Below are 16,684 nucleotides of genomic sequence, written 5' to 3'. Positions count from 1 at the left end.
CAATATAAAGTTATAAACTATATATATTATAAATTAATAATTTATTTACCCTTGAAGTCTAACGATATTAAAAATAGAACATAATTCAATATAGATATATGATTCTATTAATAAATTAGCAGTTACAAATTTGAAATTTCTAGAAATATCAAAAGTCGTATGTTAGTTAATTATCTGCTAAATGACATTTATTTCTAATTCTTTTTGGATTATAATATTTTGGCTGAGGTGGATAGTCCCCAAAGCCTTGAATTTAGTCACTTTTATATAGTAGAACAAATTTTCTTAGATTCACCTCATCATACTCACAATTTTACCATTTTAATTACATAATTTTACATGAGCTTCTTCACCCTCTCTGGTTATTTTCTCTTTATTTATAACTACAATATAAAGTTATAAACTATATATATTATAAATTAATAATTTATTTACCCTTGAAATCTAACGATTAAAAATAGAACATAATTCAATATAGATATATGATTCTATTAATAAATTTCTAGAAATATCAAAAGTCGTATGTTAGTTAATTATCTTCTAAATGACATCTATTTCTAATTCTTTTTGGATGAGAATATTTTGGCTGAGGTGGATAGTCCCAAAAGCCTTGAATTTAGTCTCTTTTATATAGTAGGATGACACCAAATTTGGTGTTAAAATTACACCAAATTTGGTGTTTGGGTGTCAAATCGTTTTTTATTATTTCCAGCAATGACACCAAATTTTACACCAAAAGTAATATTATATATTATTATTTGATATTTTTAATTTAAATTTTTAATATTTTATTATTTGTGATTGATAAATAATTATTTTATCACATCTATATTATTGTTTATATTTTTATTATTTGTAAGTGATGAATGATAATAGGCATTTAATAATTTATTTTGTAAATAAATATAAGTACAAATTTAATTTTTTTAATTATGTGAAAATAAATTTAAAATACAAATAATACACTATATATTTATTTAATTACAAATTTTGTAGTAATTGAACTATATTATTAAATGAGACATATTAAAATATGTATTTTAGAATTTTGTTGTGATGAATAGTGTTACACCAATATTTTGGTGTAACACTATTCACATTACACCAAATTTAGTGAGATGGTGTTTATTTTGATGTCTTGTTGAAGATGAAATTAAAGCAAATTTAGTGTTTTGGTGTCTTGTTGGAGATGACCTAAGTATTGTCTTTTTCCTGATTTGTAAGAAACAAATACCAATAGTTACAGGTTGATTCGTTAGGTAGTTTTGATTTCATGTCATGCATATTAATTGGGTTTTAAATCATTTATGGATGTCCACATAATTGCTGAACATTATAAGATAATTGATCTCCATGCATATAGTTGATGAACTCTTTTACTGTTAATAATAAAATATTTGTTTAGGAAATTGTCAAGTATGATTCAGGAAACTTATATTAGGAGGGTTTATTGAATAGATTTGGTGAGATACGGATTTGAAAACATATGTGTGATTTTAGTGGAATTTAAAAATAAAAATCTAATTGACTATTTGATAGGACTTTTTCTTTAAATTTTAGAATATTTTGAGTTATTAATAATGACAATTTCTCATGAAAGAGATGATTAGTTTTTACTTGGTTTATATCTGTTTTCATATAAAATGTAGATTTAAAATTTGAGTAGATTTGAAAATTTTATGAAAGTTTAGTATTTGATTTCAATTTTTACAAATTATTAGTTAGTATTTAGTAAAACTTTTTTTTCTATAGAAATAAAGATGATATTGAATTTTTAAAAATATTTTGATTTCCAATATTTTTTAATTTAAAGGTTTTAATTTTATTAAATTATTGAAAATAAAAGTTAGAATTAGTTTTACAAACTGCAAATGCATTATTAAAATATTATTTATAACCACATCGTGGTGGGCTTGTGGTTTCCACTGGATGAGGAGGAGTCACCATGTTAGTCCACTACAATGATCGATTTTTTTCTAGTTCGAAATTGCTAGCTCCTCGTGCGGCTAGGTGACTTGGATCTCTAACTCCCATGTAAAGCAATCGGGCTTCCATGTCACCAATGGATAAACCTAGTTGGTTGGGTCTCGGTTCGCCAGACACCCTCGGTTAATAAAAAGAGTATAAGAGTATTTCTATTACTTATTTAATATAAATTAATTTCCAAATATCTTTAAATCCATTTGATATATTTTATTGATTAAAATATTTAATTTCCAATAAGTTGGTATTTTAATTTTTTATATAGATTGCTAATTTAGTTGCCATAGTTTTCACATAATTATTATAAATGTTAAATACAATAAAAGAAAATTTGGAAAAGTAGAATCATTTCAGATCTCTAATCCAGTGAACCCCCATAAGTATCTGCGCCATATACCATCTTCCCCATCTACCACCTTAACGAATGATATGGGCTTTTTTGGTATATGTTCGTGGTATATGCTCACAATATGATTTTTCTTTCTAAGTACTATAGGTCGTACAACAATTCAAAAACACATAAACTTTCGTTTGACAACAGAGATTTATTTGTTTGTTTAATCGGCTAAACCTACTATCCGCACTCACTCACGTCTATATATATATACATATATGTCGCTGGACAATCACAACCAAAACAGCTTCAAGAGAAAACATAATCTAAGAAACTTAGTCTTTAATCAAGCTAAAATGTGTGAATTGGGCCCTGCATTATTTCCAAAGGTTGGGTGGGAGCTGACGGGAGAGCACGAGAGCTACTCCACCAACGGCAGGTCGTTTCTTGATTTTCCGGTACCAAATACGTATGGAGTGGCTCATCATGAGACCAGCTTAGGGGTTTCTCTTTCGTCGGAGGTAAATGGAATAGACAACAATTCGGTCATGATCAAGAAGCTTTGTCACAATGCTAATGAGCGTAACCGTCGGAAGAAGATCAACTCTTTGTTCTCAACTCTTCGCTCATGTCTTCCAGCCTCTGATCAACTGGTAAGTAGATGATCTGATATGTCATCTGAATGTGTTTCATATCAAAACCCAAATGAGAAGTTGAAAATTTTATTAACCTTTTCTTTTTTTCCTACTGTCTTACAGAAGAAGTTAAGTATTCCTCAGACGGTTTTGCGGACCGTGAAGTACATACCGGAGCTCCAAGAGCAAGTGAAGAAGCTAAGACTGAAGAAGGAAAACCTCTTGGGGCGAGTATCGGGTCAAAGAGACACAGAACGTTACGTTAAGACGCAACCACAAGCGGTTGCTAGTTATGTCTCCACCGTTTTTGCGACTAAGCATGGAGACAACGAAGTGATGGTCCAAATCTCATCATCCAAGATTCATAAGTTCTCGATATATAATGTGTTGAGTGGATTAGAAGAAGAGGGTTTTGTTGTTGTGAATGTTTCTTCTTCGAGTTCTCGAGGTGAAAGACTCTTCTACACTTTGCATCTTCAAGTGAGCAAGACTGATAGTTACAAGCTAATTTGCGAAGAGCTAAGCCAAAGGATATTGTACTTGTATGAGGAACGTGGAAACTACTCGTTCAGATGATAATTTAATTTGTTTTTGTTTCTTTTAGCTATGTTTTCCTTTTCTATAGACAATCATCTTGACCTATGCGTATGGTCGATAATTTTTTTTTTGAATTAATGTTAAACTGCTTCAAAAAAAGAGAATAACTGTTCTTACAACTTTTTTCAACAGACAAATTATGTAAAAGACACTCATATGGTCGAGAGTTGTTTCTACCGAGAGTTTTTTCTGTTTTTTGGGTCGATTCTAACGGTCGATTACTAATAGAATTACTACTGCGTTCTTATTACAGCAATAAAACTGACTTTTTGTCTAGACTCCGATTTAAGAATAGCAATGATCATAACTTTTCTGGGACCAGGACCTTAATTAATGTTGCCTTCTACTCTTTGTTCGTATATATATTAACAAAATAAATGTTATATACTTAATATCAGTTGAGTTTTGGTATATTAAATAAGAAAGACGTTGACAAAAAATAAAATAAGAAAAGACAAAATAATGTGTTTGGAAGGGTCGGTGAATTTGGTGCTTATTAATTAATAGATGATCCTGCCATTCAAAGACTTAAGGGCATACATGATTAATGAGAAATCATTTGATTGGCTATCCATTGATTTTGGAGATATGCCAGTTCATCTGTTCTTAGTTTATTTGATGTTTAAGGAATTTTTTTTTTTTTTTGTAAAACAAGCGATGTCGCCACCACTTTGATATTTTATTTTTGTGTTGTCAAAAAATTTTGGTCAAAAGTTTCAAATTTTAAAATGATTAAATAAAATTTGTTTCTTGCTGGCAAAAAAATAATTAATTTACTTACCGAAAGATGTATCTTTATTAATTATTTTTTATCAAAATTAAAAACGTGGATCTTTACTAAACAATAATAAAAAATACTTTTGTTTATTTGTAGAATTCGAGATCACATTTAATGATTAATTGATCATTGGTTGTTACATTTGACTTTTTAAAATGTTCAAAAAATTGTTCGTGATAAAATATTGAAATAAATAAAGAAAGATAAAATTATAATTAATATTTTATTTACTTCCTTAATTAATTTGCAAAATATAAACATTAATTATTGATTTTAACCGTAATCAGTTTTACTTGCAACAAATATATTATTAATAAATTATTAGAGAAGATATATATAAACATAATTATTGTTTTTTCCTTGAAACAAATTCACATGCTGGGTTCAGAGCATCTCCAATGTAAAAATCTATTTTTTCCTCCAAAATGGAATAGAAGTGAAAATGAAGTAAAATTGCTCAAACTCTACTCCATTTCCTACTTCATAATAGAGTGATGAACAAAAAAAAATAGATTAATTTCATTATGGAGTGAAATATGAAATTGAGTTGGAGTATTCCTTATTTCATATTTATTTTTACTTCATTTTAGAGAAAAAAATAGAGTAGGAAGATGCCCTCAGTCTCGGCCTTCTTAAATCTCATAGTTGTTTGATGCGATGTTCCACACAAATATTCGAGGCTTTTGTTTCTTTTCGCTTCTCTATTTCACATCGTATTAAAACTGATTCTTGCAAATCTCTTTTCGGGTTTCAGGACTTCCCCAATCGATCAATCATATAAATATGGTGTTTATTCACGTTATTATTGTTTTTTTTAACTTATCATTTGCAGTAAATTAAAGGTAGCACAAGTGTTCACTCATTTGAAGCTTAATCACAATGCTAGTGACCGTGACTGTCGTGCAGGGCCAGCCATAAGATTTAAGGGGTTATAGGTGATATTTTGAAGATTTTTTTTTTTTTGAAAACAATATTTTGCTGGCTTAAAAAAAAATTTGGAGGTTTTTGTTTACGTAAATTTTCTTAAAATTGTTTTGAGAGTTTAAGATCAATGTTTCAATAGACTTGGTCTATGACCGTTCCTGATGTCGTGAAAAGATCAACTATTTGTTTTCATCTCTCCGTACATGCAGGCCGGATCTACCCTTTACAGCATGGTGGCAGTTGCCCCCGGTAAAATATAAAAGTAAATTAAAATACATGGTGAATATCTAAGATTCTGTAGCCTAGTTGGTTCAAACCCTTCCTATGCTCTTCTTAGCCTGATTTTTAACCTTTTCATATTTTTAAGTTTTTTTCTAGATCCGCCCTGCGTACATGTCTTCTAGCGTCAGCTCAATCAGTAAATTGACCTAATTAATAAATACTGTAATGGATTTGTAGTATTAAATAACAAAGCTGGATTTATTTAAGATAAAGAAATTCGAAATGCTTACGTATAGGCTTACATCATGATGATGCTTATGTATAGGCTTACAAAGTCCAAAACGTTTGGGGCGAAAACGACGCCCAAAATATCTTCCACCTGACTTCCGCGAGCTTCCAAAACGTTTGCTATTGACTGTCTACTATGTCAAAAAATATTACATCAATAAATTGTTTTTTCACATCAATAATTAAGGGTTTTTTTTCTACGCTTCGATAAAATAATACCGCTTACAAATATTAATATTAACTAGATTTTTTAACCGCGCTACGCGCAGATAAGATATTATATGTATTAATCAATTCTAAAAAAATAATGTATAATATTGTATTACATTATTTAAAGAATATAAAATAAGACTACATAACATAAATATATTTTTTAAATTTTCTTTGTGGAAATCATTATGTTGTTTGATTGTTGTACGTGATTCACATATTTGCATAATTATTTGTGATAGATGAATAACTATATTTTTTTTATCAGTAAATAATATATATTTATTATATAATATAAGAAAAATAAAATTATTTACTTTTAAAACAAACTTGTTTCATCTTGGGGACTCGGTTATAGACATATCACATTCAAATGATAGATTTTTACAGTTATCAATCTTCTTAACAGTCAAGAAACAAATTTGAATATCAAAACAATATCTGATACGATCTCTTTATGGAATAACTACTCTGAAGAAATTGAATTTAGGCATAAAAATGACTGGAAATAGATGTGCATATGTGTTATCTAAATCAGCTTTACAAAGTACTATTCATAGTTCATATATCTTTATGCCTATCCTATTTTTTTGTCCTTCCTTTCTTAAACATCTTGAAATAACTGATGCTAATTAATAATAAACTTTTGGCTGGCAAAAAAAAATCAAATTTATCTAATTATCGCTTAATTTGTCTAACTGATATATATGTATTTCTCAATTCTAAAAAAATAATGTATAATATTGTATTATATTATTTAAAGAATATAAAATAAGAATACATAACATAAATATATTTTTTAAATTTTCTTTGTGGAAATCATTATGTTGTTTGATTGTTGTACTTGATTCACATATTTGAATAGATATTTGTGATAGATGAATAACTATATTTTATTATCAGTAAATAATATATATTTATTATATAATATAAGAAAAATGAAATTATTTACTTTTTAAACAAAGTTGTCTCATGTTGGGGATTCGGTTATAGACATATAATATTCGAAGGAGACATTTTTACAGTTATCAATCTTCTTAAAAGTCAAGAAACAAATCTGAATATCAAAACAATATCTCATACGATCTCTTTGTGGAAAAACTGCTCTGAATAAATTGAATTTAGGCATCAAAAAGTACTGGAAATGATGTGCATATGTGTTATCTAAGTCAGCTTTACAAAGTACTACTATTTATAGTTCATATTTCATTTAAGTCCATCATTTCTTAAACATCTTGAAATAACTGATGTTAATTAATAATAAACTTTTGGCTGGCAAAAAAAATCAAATTTGTCTAATTATCGCTAAAATATTTTATTAATATTGTCTAAAAAGCTTTCAATTGATATCATAATTTAATTTTTATTAGTTTTTTTTGTTAATTTTAGAGTTTTTTGTATTTAAGATTTTTTTCATATTAAGCTTATATTTCTTTCACATAATATATATATATGTCATAAAAATTACCATCAAATCAGTTTTACTTATTTATTATTATTTTTTAATGAAAATACACTTTTTAAATAATTTAATTTAAAATAAAATTATATATTAATTTTGTTGTATTCTAACAATTTGATTGATTTAATTAATTTGCTTTGGTGGATAACTTAAAAAGTTTTCATATGAATCGGGAAAAGCAAGCTTATGTTGTTATATTATATTTATTTGTGTATATGGAATCTATATATAATGCTAGTGTAATAAAGAAAAAACATTATTTTTTTTGTAACTTCAAAAAGATACATTATTACAATTTGAAATTAATCAAAATTGAATAAAATGGTAACTAAATAAATCTAATTGTTTTTTTATTTTGTTTAGTTGGATTCTCATGAAAAGAAATCGATAGGTTAAACAAATGTTTCAAAATTTGTTGTGTTATTGGTCTGTCTATAAATTATAAAATTTATTGAATTGATATATTTAATTATTGCACCCTTAGATAATATTTTATTAAAACATTAGAGAACTATGTTTTGAGCTGTTTTGTCAAAATTGTACAAAAATCTATGCTTTTTCATATTTGTTACGAAAATTTATATGTTAAACTTACTTTTACAAAATTCTTAACTTTGTCACGAAAACAAAAATCTATGTTTTTCATATTTGTCAATGTTCTAACACTTTCAAAGAATATATTAGCTTATTCACTTACTTATTTTTTTTTACAAAACAAAGTATCAGAGTCTTGAAAGTTGAATCCATATTATTGTAAATGTACATAAGAGTTTGTGATTACATATTTAGTGATTCTTGTATATGTGTCCAAAAAAGTTTCAATGGCTTAGTGGTATCTGTCTTATATTTATGTCATACTAACCCGGGTTCGATCATTTTTTTTTTGCATTGTTTTTTTATTTTTTACGAAAAAATAAATAAGATGACGTGGCAACTTCAGATTCTCTGATTGGACGATTTTTTGTGCTTACGTGGACACTCTAAGAGAAGGTTATATCCTCTTTTTAATATAATATATATATATATATTAGCTTATTCACTTACTTATTTTTTTTACAAAACAAAGTATCAGAGTCTTGAAAGTTCAATCCATATTATTGTAAATGTACATAAAAGTTTGTGATTACATATTTAGTGATTCTTGTATATATGTCCAAAAAAGTTTCAATGGCTTAGTGGTATATGTCCTATATTTATGTCATACTAACCCGAGTTCGATCATTTTTTTTGCATTGTTTTTTTATTTTTTACGAAAAAATAAATAAGATGACGTGGCAACTTCAGATTCTCTGATTGGACGATTTTTTGTGCTTACGTGGACACTCTAAGAGGAGGTTATATCCTTCTTTTAATATAGTATATATAGATATATTTTGTCTGGCAAAACCTTTTACTGCAGGAGGTAGGTCTGCTGCTCGTGATTGTTACTGATAAGAATAAATGAGAGTAATAAATAAAATAGAACTGAAAGTAACAATAAATAGAGTAAATAATGTAACACATTTTCTCCACCAAAACCAAGAGGGAAAAAATAATCACTTTTACTCTATTTAAATAGTAACCAGCTGAAAAGTAACTGAAAAGTTTTGACCTGATTGGTTGAATATTAGCTGAAGTGAGAGGAAATATGTTTTCCACCAAATATATATCGCCATTTGTGACGTTCAATCAAAGCCTTTGATTCATAAATGTTTTTTTATATATCAATACTACTAAAACAGGATCATGACCAATTGATAAAGATTATGTCCAACTAATAATATAAATACTTTTAAATATATAAACTGCCATTTATCTGTATGTAACTACCCATTAATAATATAAATATTTCCTAATTTCTCTTTTAGTTCCAACATTTTAGGAACTTCTCTCATACATACAGCCACGGTTACAAAAGTTATTTGAGCGAGTGAAAATAAATAACTAATACATGCTTGATTAACATATAATGATTGATGATTACGACTAATGTCAAGTTATACGACAGTCATCGTAGAAAGCACCGTCAAGTTTTCAGAGATTCATGGTATTTAATTATTTAGCATCCATAACAATACATCCAATTCTTCTGCTTATACTCCTTTTGTATCACTTTAACTGGTATTTAGAAAAATAAATTTTGTTTCAAAATAATTGATGTTTTCATTATTCTATATAGAATTAAAACCATTTAAGCTTTGTGACCAATTGCAAAATACTGATTTTTTTCTTATTGGTTGAATTAATTTAATTTAATGATATTTTTATTTAACCAAGATAAATTGTATAAAAGTTTGTATTTTTTTTATCCAATTGCAAAATACACCCCTCTAAAAATCACTTAAAATGATACAAAGAGTAATATTTAGTTCTTTGGTTCATATATTTGGTTTTATGATTAACATATCGAATATATAATATAACATTAGCTTTAATAATTTTTATTTTATACCAGAAACAGTCAGACCGCCTAGGTTAACGGGTCTCTCATTTATGTTCACTCGGTCTGTGGAACCTATTTGTACGACGAGCGGTATGAATTTTTTTCGAAGGTTCGAAAATTTTGTTTACTGGTCCCGCTATCACCATATGAATTTTTTTTTCGTACTTTTGTCTCGATAAGACACCTATCTTGCTACTACTCTAGTTCAAATACACTTAACTCTTGAGTGTTTATGGATCTATGACAGAAAAAGTAATTTCACTTTAGTGACATAGGTATCCATATCAATTTTTTTTAACTTTTCACTCTATATCACAATCTAATATATTACAATTTACCCCTTTTCATAGAGTTAAACATCCTCGTTGTATCTCAGGAACACACCATGTAGTGTGAATCCACACATGACCATACATTCGTCTGATTTTGGCTCTAATATCACTTGTAGCGCTCCAATCGTCCACGGCTAATGAGCCTAGCTCTCCCTCCCCGTTCACTCGGCTCATGGATCCTATCTTGTGCGATGGACGATACATTAATTTTTGGAGGTTTGAGAAATCTTGTTTACTAAATCTAATATCACCACATGCAATATTTTTCGGTGCTTTGGTCTTACTCACAAAATATCACAAATTAATTTTTAATAAGTCATCTATCGTTCACTACTTCAACTCAAACACAATTAACTCTAAAGTTGTTTGTGGATGTATAGCTGAAAAGATAAATGCAGTTAGTAATATGATAGCCAAATCAATATTGTAATCTTTTACTTTATATTACAAACCAAGATATTACACATTTTGTGTGAGCGTACCTGCCTTTTGGTTCATTCTTCTTTCTTTCCAAGCCATGAATGATACATGGTACATAATTGGTAAGAAGAGCCGAGCAAACTTGCGTAAAGCTAAACTTAAAGGTGTAAAGAGTCATGACTACTCGGTTGATCTTTCTCTTGAAAAGAAAACTCCAAAAGTCACTACTCGTGAAATAACGGAAGCCGAACAAAACAATAGAAGAGAGAGAGAGAGAAAATAATCATTCACTGCTATAGATGTCAACTGTTGTTACATACGTTTATTATTAAATCAGAACAATTTATATTTTTTTAAAGTAGTGCCTGCATGGCACTAGAGCCATTCTGCAGAAACGTGAGTGTGAGTATATAAACCTAAACCTTTATTTCTTGGGTTACAAGAAAATCTAAGAAGGCCAGAAACAGAGGAGACTTTGTTTCAGTCGTCTTCAGTGAAGACCTTGAATATGAAATCACGGAAACGTCTCGAGTACAGCCTCGGATCAACGGCTGAGATTGAAGTAGGATCATACTGGATACTCTTATAAGCGTGTTCCAGTTTCTTGCTGATGTCGTAATCTTGTAGAATATCTATGATTCCAAAGATCATGACAACTTCGTAGTACTCTCCTGTTGGTTCCCCAACTAGCTGGAACTCACAGTTGTTCCTTCTCATTGTCCTCTCTGCTCGAGCCGGCATGTTGCCTCCAAGTCTGATACTAGCCCACCTACAACAATGAATCCATTTCTTCAACTCCAAAACCTGAGAAAAAGACATATTTCTAATTATGAGTTTGTGTTTTACCTTGTAGTATCAGATAGAAGCTGATCCACGTCTGCTCTGGAGAGACGAGGAGCTGATTCATCTTCAAACTCACCTTCAGTTTTCAAAGAAACATATTTAGTTAATCCATTCTAAAGAAGAGAAATGATATTAGCTAGGGTTTTATGGAGTGCGAACCAATAGGCGTGCATGCTCCAGAAGGTATCAACTCTCCAGCCACTGATGCTTCTCTGAAATGAATCCCAACAAGAAGACTGTAGTCCATGATTCTCTCTTGTTCTAGAAACTCGCAGTCTTTATCGACTTGTCTAAAAAGAAACACAATGGTCAAAAACCAATATTAAAAAAACATCTCTAGGCGGTAATTATGCGCTTCATAGGGAATTAGCTCTTAGGCGTTCCTTAAACCGATTTAAAAAAAAATAGTTATAGAAAAATTATTTCCTTATGACCGAGTTACTGCATAGACTGGCTTTTAGAACACTGTACATAACAATATAGTGGTGAAAAAAATCAATGGAAGGAGATTGATTGAGGGTTCTCTAACCTGATGAACTCTTGATACCAAGCTTTCTGTAGTCTGAAAATGAAGTTCAGATCAAGATCTTTCAAGATTGTGTTTGAGTTGATTTCTGATTCAGGTTTATCAGTTGTACGGCCAAGAGAAGATCCTTTAAGATCAAAGCGTCGGTGGACAGAGTACTCAGAACAGAATAGGTTTCCCATAATAACGAACCGAACCTATAATATATAGCTTATATTTTAGTTACCATTGCTTGACTAAGAAGACAAAAAAGTGAGCATTGTTATCATTTCTTACCTTCTTTTGGATTGTCCCAGTCAACTTCACACAGTGGAGACCGTAGAATCTAATCACCAAAGTGTTCTCAAATGCTCGAACATGGTTGTAATACGCTGCAAGCATTCTTAGAAGCACCTGCATCATGTTAGTCCCATAAAGAAGTTAGTATGTGTAGCAGCCACACACTCTTCATACCTGGTAACTTTACTTACTTTAGTTTCAGACTTCTTCATTGTCTTTATCATGTAACGATCATCATTTGTTAGGTAAAAGAAGCTTCCACTTTTACCAGGCGATGATAGCTCCCTAAGAGCATCATCGCCGCAGATTGATAACATGTAATCAGCCGGGTCTACCTTGAATAGTTTCCTCAAACTCCTGGAGATAGATAACGTGTAAGAATAAGGACCAATGGGAAGTAAAGTAGTGGCTAGTGTTATGGTTTCTCACCTAAATACTAATGGGCAATACCGCAATAGTCTTTCCATTTGAATTCAGTAGACTGATGAGGAGGTGTGTATTTGGTTCCTTCTGGTGGGAATCTTGTCCATACTTTCTCCTTTGGATCAAAAGCTGAATGCTTAAGATCAAGAGACACAACCGGAGCCTGTTTCCCAATAGCATGTCTGCTTAATCAAAAACCACTAAATTATTAAACATCAACAAAGCTTCAGTTGTCATAAACGGTGAGGAGGTAAAGTGAGATCAGTGTCGTTTCAAATTATTTCTAAGTTTCGTTCAAAAATATCAACTATATATTTAAAGAAGTGATAATATAATTTTAAAAGTTAATAACCCAATTATATATGTTTAACTTTCATTTTGAAATTATATGCCCTAAATTTATATATTGTTTAAATTTCAGACTCTAATTTCTACATCTCTTTCTCAAAATGTAAAAAAGATTGGACTCGACCGTTCCATTTTTTTTCTTTTTGAACGACCGTTCCATTTGTATATGTTAAAGAGGTCATGAGTAAGATAGTTACCTGATTCCAAGCTGTAGATTGAGCATAAGTTCGTAGTTCCGGTGTCCTTTCGATATTGTCTCCCCTTGCTTCTTCCCTGCCCTTGGCAATCTCATAGGCACAGGGCTAGGTTTCAAGCTCTGAATGAATCCTTCAGCCTCAAGTCTCATTATCTCAGCATCCAAGTCTCTCCTTGTGGTGGAATCAATATCAGCAGCGCCTTCACCACTTTCACTTCCCCACATATTCATCTTCTCAAACGCTCTATCTAAACCAACACTCACCCTCCCATCAACAGAGATCCTCCTCGGCTTCTCTATACGCTTGGAAGAGTTCCACACAGAGAGCTTCTTCTGTGAAGGCAACACAGGAACTCTCTCTCCACTACAAATCTTGTACTCACTCAGATTGTTAAACACATCTTTAGGATCCCATTCAAGATTCTCTTCGTTCCCCGATGGATAATAAGTACCATTCATTTCTTCAGGATCTTGAGACCAATGACCAACGTAGAAGCTCCCATCGTCCCACTTGAACGTCCCGTTTCCACTAGGGAAACCATCATCCCAAAACCCATCGTATCTACAACCATCTGTCCAAATAAAAGTACCTTTGCCACAGATCATACCGTTTTTCCACTCCCCAATGTAATAACTCTCATCTCTCCAACGATACTTCCCTTGAGCTTCTTGCAAACCTCTCCTCCATTCACCATCATAGACATCTCCGTTTGCGTAACTCTTGATCCCATGTCCATGTTTCAGGTTCATCACCCATTGACCTCTATAAGTATCTCCACTAGGACCTGTGTACGTGCCAATCCCATCCATGTATCCACTTTTGAACTCACCTTCATACGTTGCACCAGAAGGCCAACCAAACTTCCCTTTCCCCATAGTCTTCCCGTTGTACCATTCACCAATGTACATACAACCATCCGTCCATAGATACTTACCGTGTCCGTGGGGGAAACTATCGTACCATTGACCTGTGTAGTAGTCTCCATTAGGAAGTACTCTCTCTGCATTGTAGAGTTCTCCTATGCTGCTTCTGTTATTGCTGGTCTCATCATCATTCTCCTCGGTCGCAGTAGCTTCATCATCTGTTTGTGGAGCTACAGATACGGTTCCAAAAATGTTGTTTGCTCGTTTCTTGGCTTGTTGGGTGGTCTTTCTCACCGTCACCTCCCAAGCTTTTAGAACACAGCCTTGTTCCTTGCTCATTTTATTTTTCTTCATAGAACAAACCTAATTAAGAAACCCTAATAAAACATATACTTTTTCTTGTCTAAACAACAAATCATATTAGATGTACACATACACATGAAACCCTAAGAAAACATATAATTTTTCTTGAGGCTTGTGAATTTCTATAGCCATTGTCATTGAATCATATTGATAGAGAGTTTATTTTTTCTTTGAGATCGCAACATGTTTGGAGTGAATGGTTTTCTGAACGATCATCCAAACCTAACAAAGAACTAGAGAGAGAGAGAAAGAGAGATGAAACTACTTAGCGGCCAAAAGAGATCATAAAATTCATAACAGAACTTATTTCCGACATTTCATATTTTCTTATCAATTCCTCTTTTAACTAATTATGCCATCCAAAGAAGAAACCGTTCGTTCATCTCCTCAAACTACTGAAAGCCTTCAGATTAGAAAAACAAACAATACTCATTTCTTTCTTTTTTTTTTTTTTTGAACAAACTCATTTCTTTCTTTTCTTAGCATTTCCGAGTTTTTCTCTCAGAAACAATTTTTTTTTAAAGAAACAAAATATATTTTCTTAAAATTTAAATTGAAAATTAAACTACAGTAGTAGTAGTAGTAATTTATCTAACACGCCAATGCAATGCAATGCAATTTACCCATGACCAAAAAAGAAAAAAAAAATCTTACCATTACCAAACCCGAGATTATCCAATCTCGAACCGAATTGGATAACACGTTTAAAATATATTGGATACCACCTATTGGTTACTCAAAACGTAATACATATTAAAAATATTAGTTATTTTTAGATTTAAAATATAACCAAAATATTATAATTTCTGAAAATTCAAAAAAAAATGTTTAAACCAAATATATGCAAAAATTGAAATATAAGAATCTCATTATTTTTATTTTCAATTAAACAATATTTTCAAAAAAAATTGAAAAATCCTTGTAAATCATTTTTAGTACTTTGGATTTTTTTTTGCAATTTATCTAAGTTTTTCGGTTAATATAGATAATTTGGATACAAAAGTAACCAAGATCCAACCGGATTAGATACAATTTTTTCACTTTTTGGCATTTGCCTCTTAAAACAAACATTCATATCAATTCAACCGAAGATTAAACGTACTGATCCGAAGCGATTTGTCCTCAGTTCCTATATGGGTACTAGAGAGTAATAACCGAAATCTAAAAAACTGAATCGAACCGATAACCAAAAGACTTGTAGTTTAGTTTACCGTGTGATCGTTTCAGTGATGGAGTCGTGAGCTTAGAAATGGACGGAGGAGTTCGAGATTATTAAGTTCGGTGTAGAATTGCAGAGAATAACAAAATCTGTAATGCTAGAGATTTAGTTGTAGCGTTGCACATCAGCACATGATAAAAGGTTGTCCTGTCATCTTTGCCTCGCATGTTTTGACTAGCCTCGATTTTTAGCATTTTGTAGCCGTTGCTTGTGAAGGGACCCGACCCATTTTTTCGTACCATCAAAACGAGTTAGAACCAAATTCTTCGATCATACTTTGGCAATTTTCCAAGTTTTCTAGAATTAGAGTTATTTTTGTGCTTTAGTTCATTTCAGACAAATCAAGCAAACATAATAAATAAGATTTAGATAGATAAACTGAGGTTCCAGTAAATAAGTTGGTTTACTTAATCCAACAACACTAATCTGGATCCGATCATTGCTGTCTAAAAATTTCGCATTGTCTGAATCGACGTCCGAACACTCCGAAATCCAACAACACTTAGCCATAATATAAGCGGTAAAATCGACTGACCAAGTTTAGAATCAGGGGCGTACACGGGTAAGGTGAGGGTGTGGCACGTGCCTCACTCTACATTTTTTAAAAAGAAAGATTTTTGTTCAAAATTTAGATAAATGCCCTTATTTATATGGTTATTACATTATGTGCCCCATGTAAAATATTTATATATCCTTACATTTTGTCTTTCTTTCATTATGTACCTCATGTTTTATAATTTGTTGGATCCGCCCCTGCTTAGAATGGCTCAAAAACAGATAAGATTCTAACTTTGTTCAGACCGTGGGTTCATCCAATCTGATCCTAATGGATATCGATCCATTTCTCCTTCCATTACAGTCAGTTCATTCAACTTTGGCCGGCTCTTTTTATCATTGTTCAACCCGTTCAGTCTGACGGTCTAAGCCAATCAGTCTTTTTGGATCATCTTATCTTCGGACGCTACAGTTTTGCCTTGGATAATTTCCATTGTTAAAATCCATGGGCTAATCATATT

At 31.0% G+C, this 16,684-nt stretch overlaps 1 protein-coding gene and 1 pseudogene across 1 annotated transcript; one reads left to right on the top strand and one right to left on the bottom strand.

Moving 5' to 3' along the window:
• The first annotated feature begins 2,673 nt into the window (after positions 1–2,673).
• Positions 2,674–3,528, top strand: LOC106449478 (transcription factor ORG3). The gene is made up of 2 exons (XM_013891235.3): positions 2,674–2,970; positions 3,076–3,528. Exons 1-2 carry the CDS (start codon positions 2,674–2,676, stop codon positions 3,526–3,528), a joined length of 750 nt encoding a protein of 249 aa, XP_013746689.2.
• A 7,559-nt stretch (positions 3,529–11,087) lies between these two features.
• On the bottom strand, positions 11,088–16,584 carry LOC106449475 (annotated as a pseudogene).
• Between the last annotated feature and the right edge of the window lie 100 nt (positions 16,585–16,684).

This window comes from Brassica napus, chromosome A7, assembly GCF_020379485.1.
Source record: "Brassica napus cultivar Da-Ae chromosome A7, Da-Ae, whole genome shotgun sequence".
In the NCBI taxonomy this organism is placed as follows: Eukaryota; Viridiplantae; Streptophyta; class Magnoliopsida; order Brassicales; family Brassicaceae; genus Brassica; species Brassica napus.
Note: the sequence above shows the minus strand (reverse complement) of the source record. Positions and strands in the feature narration are given on the sequence as shown.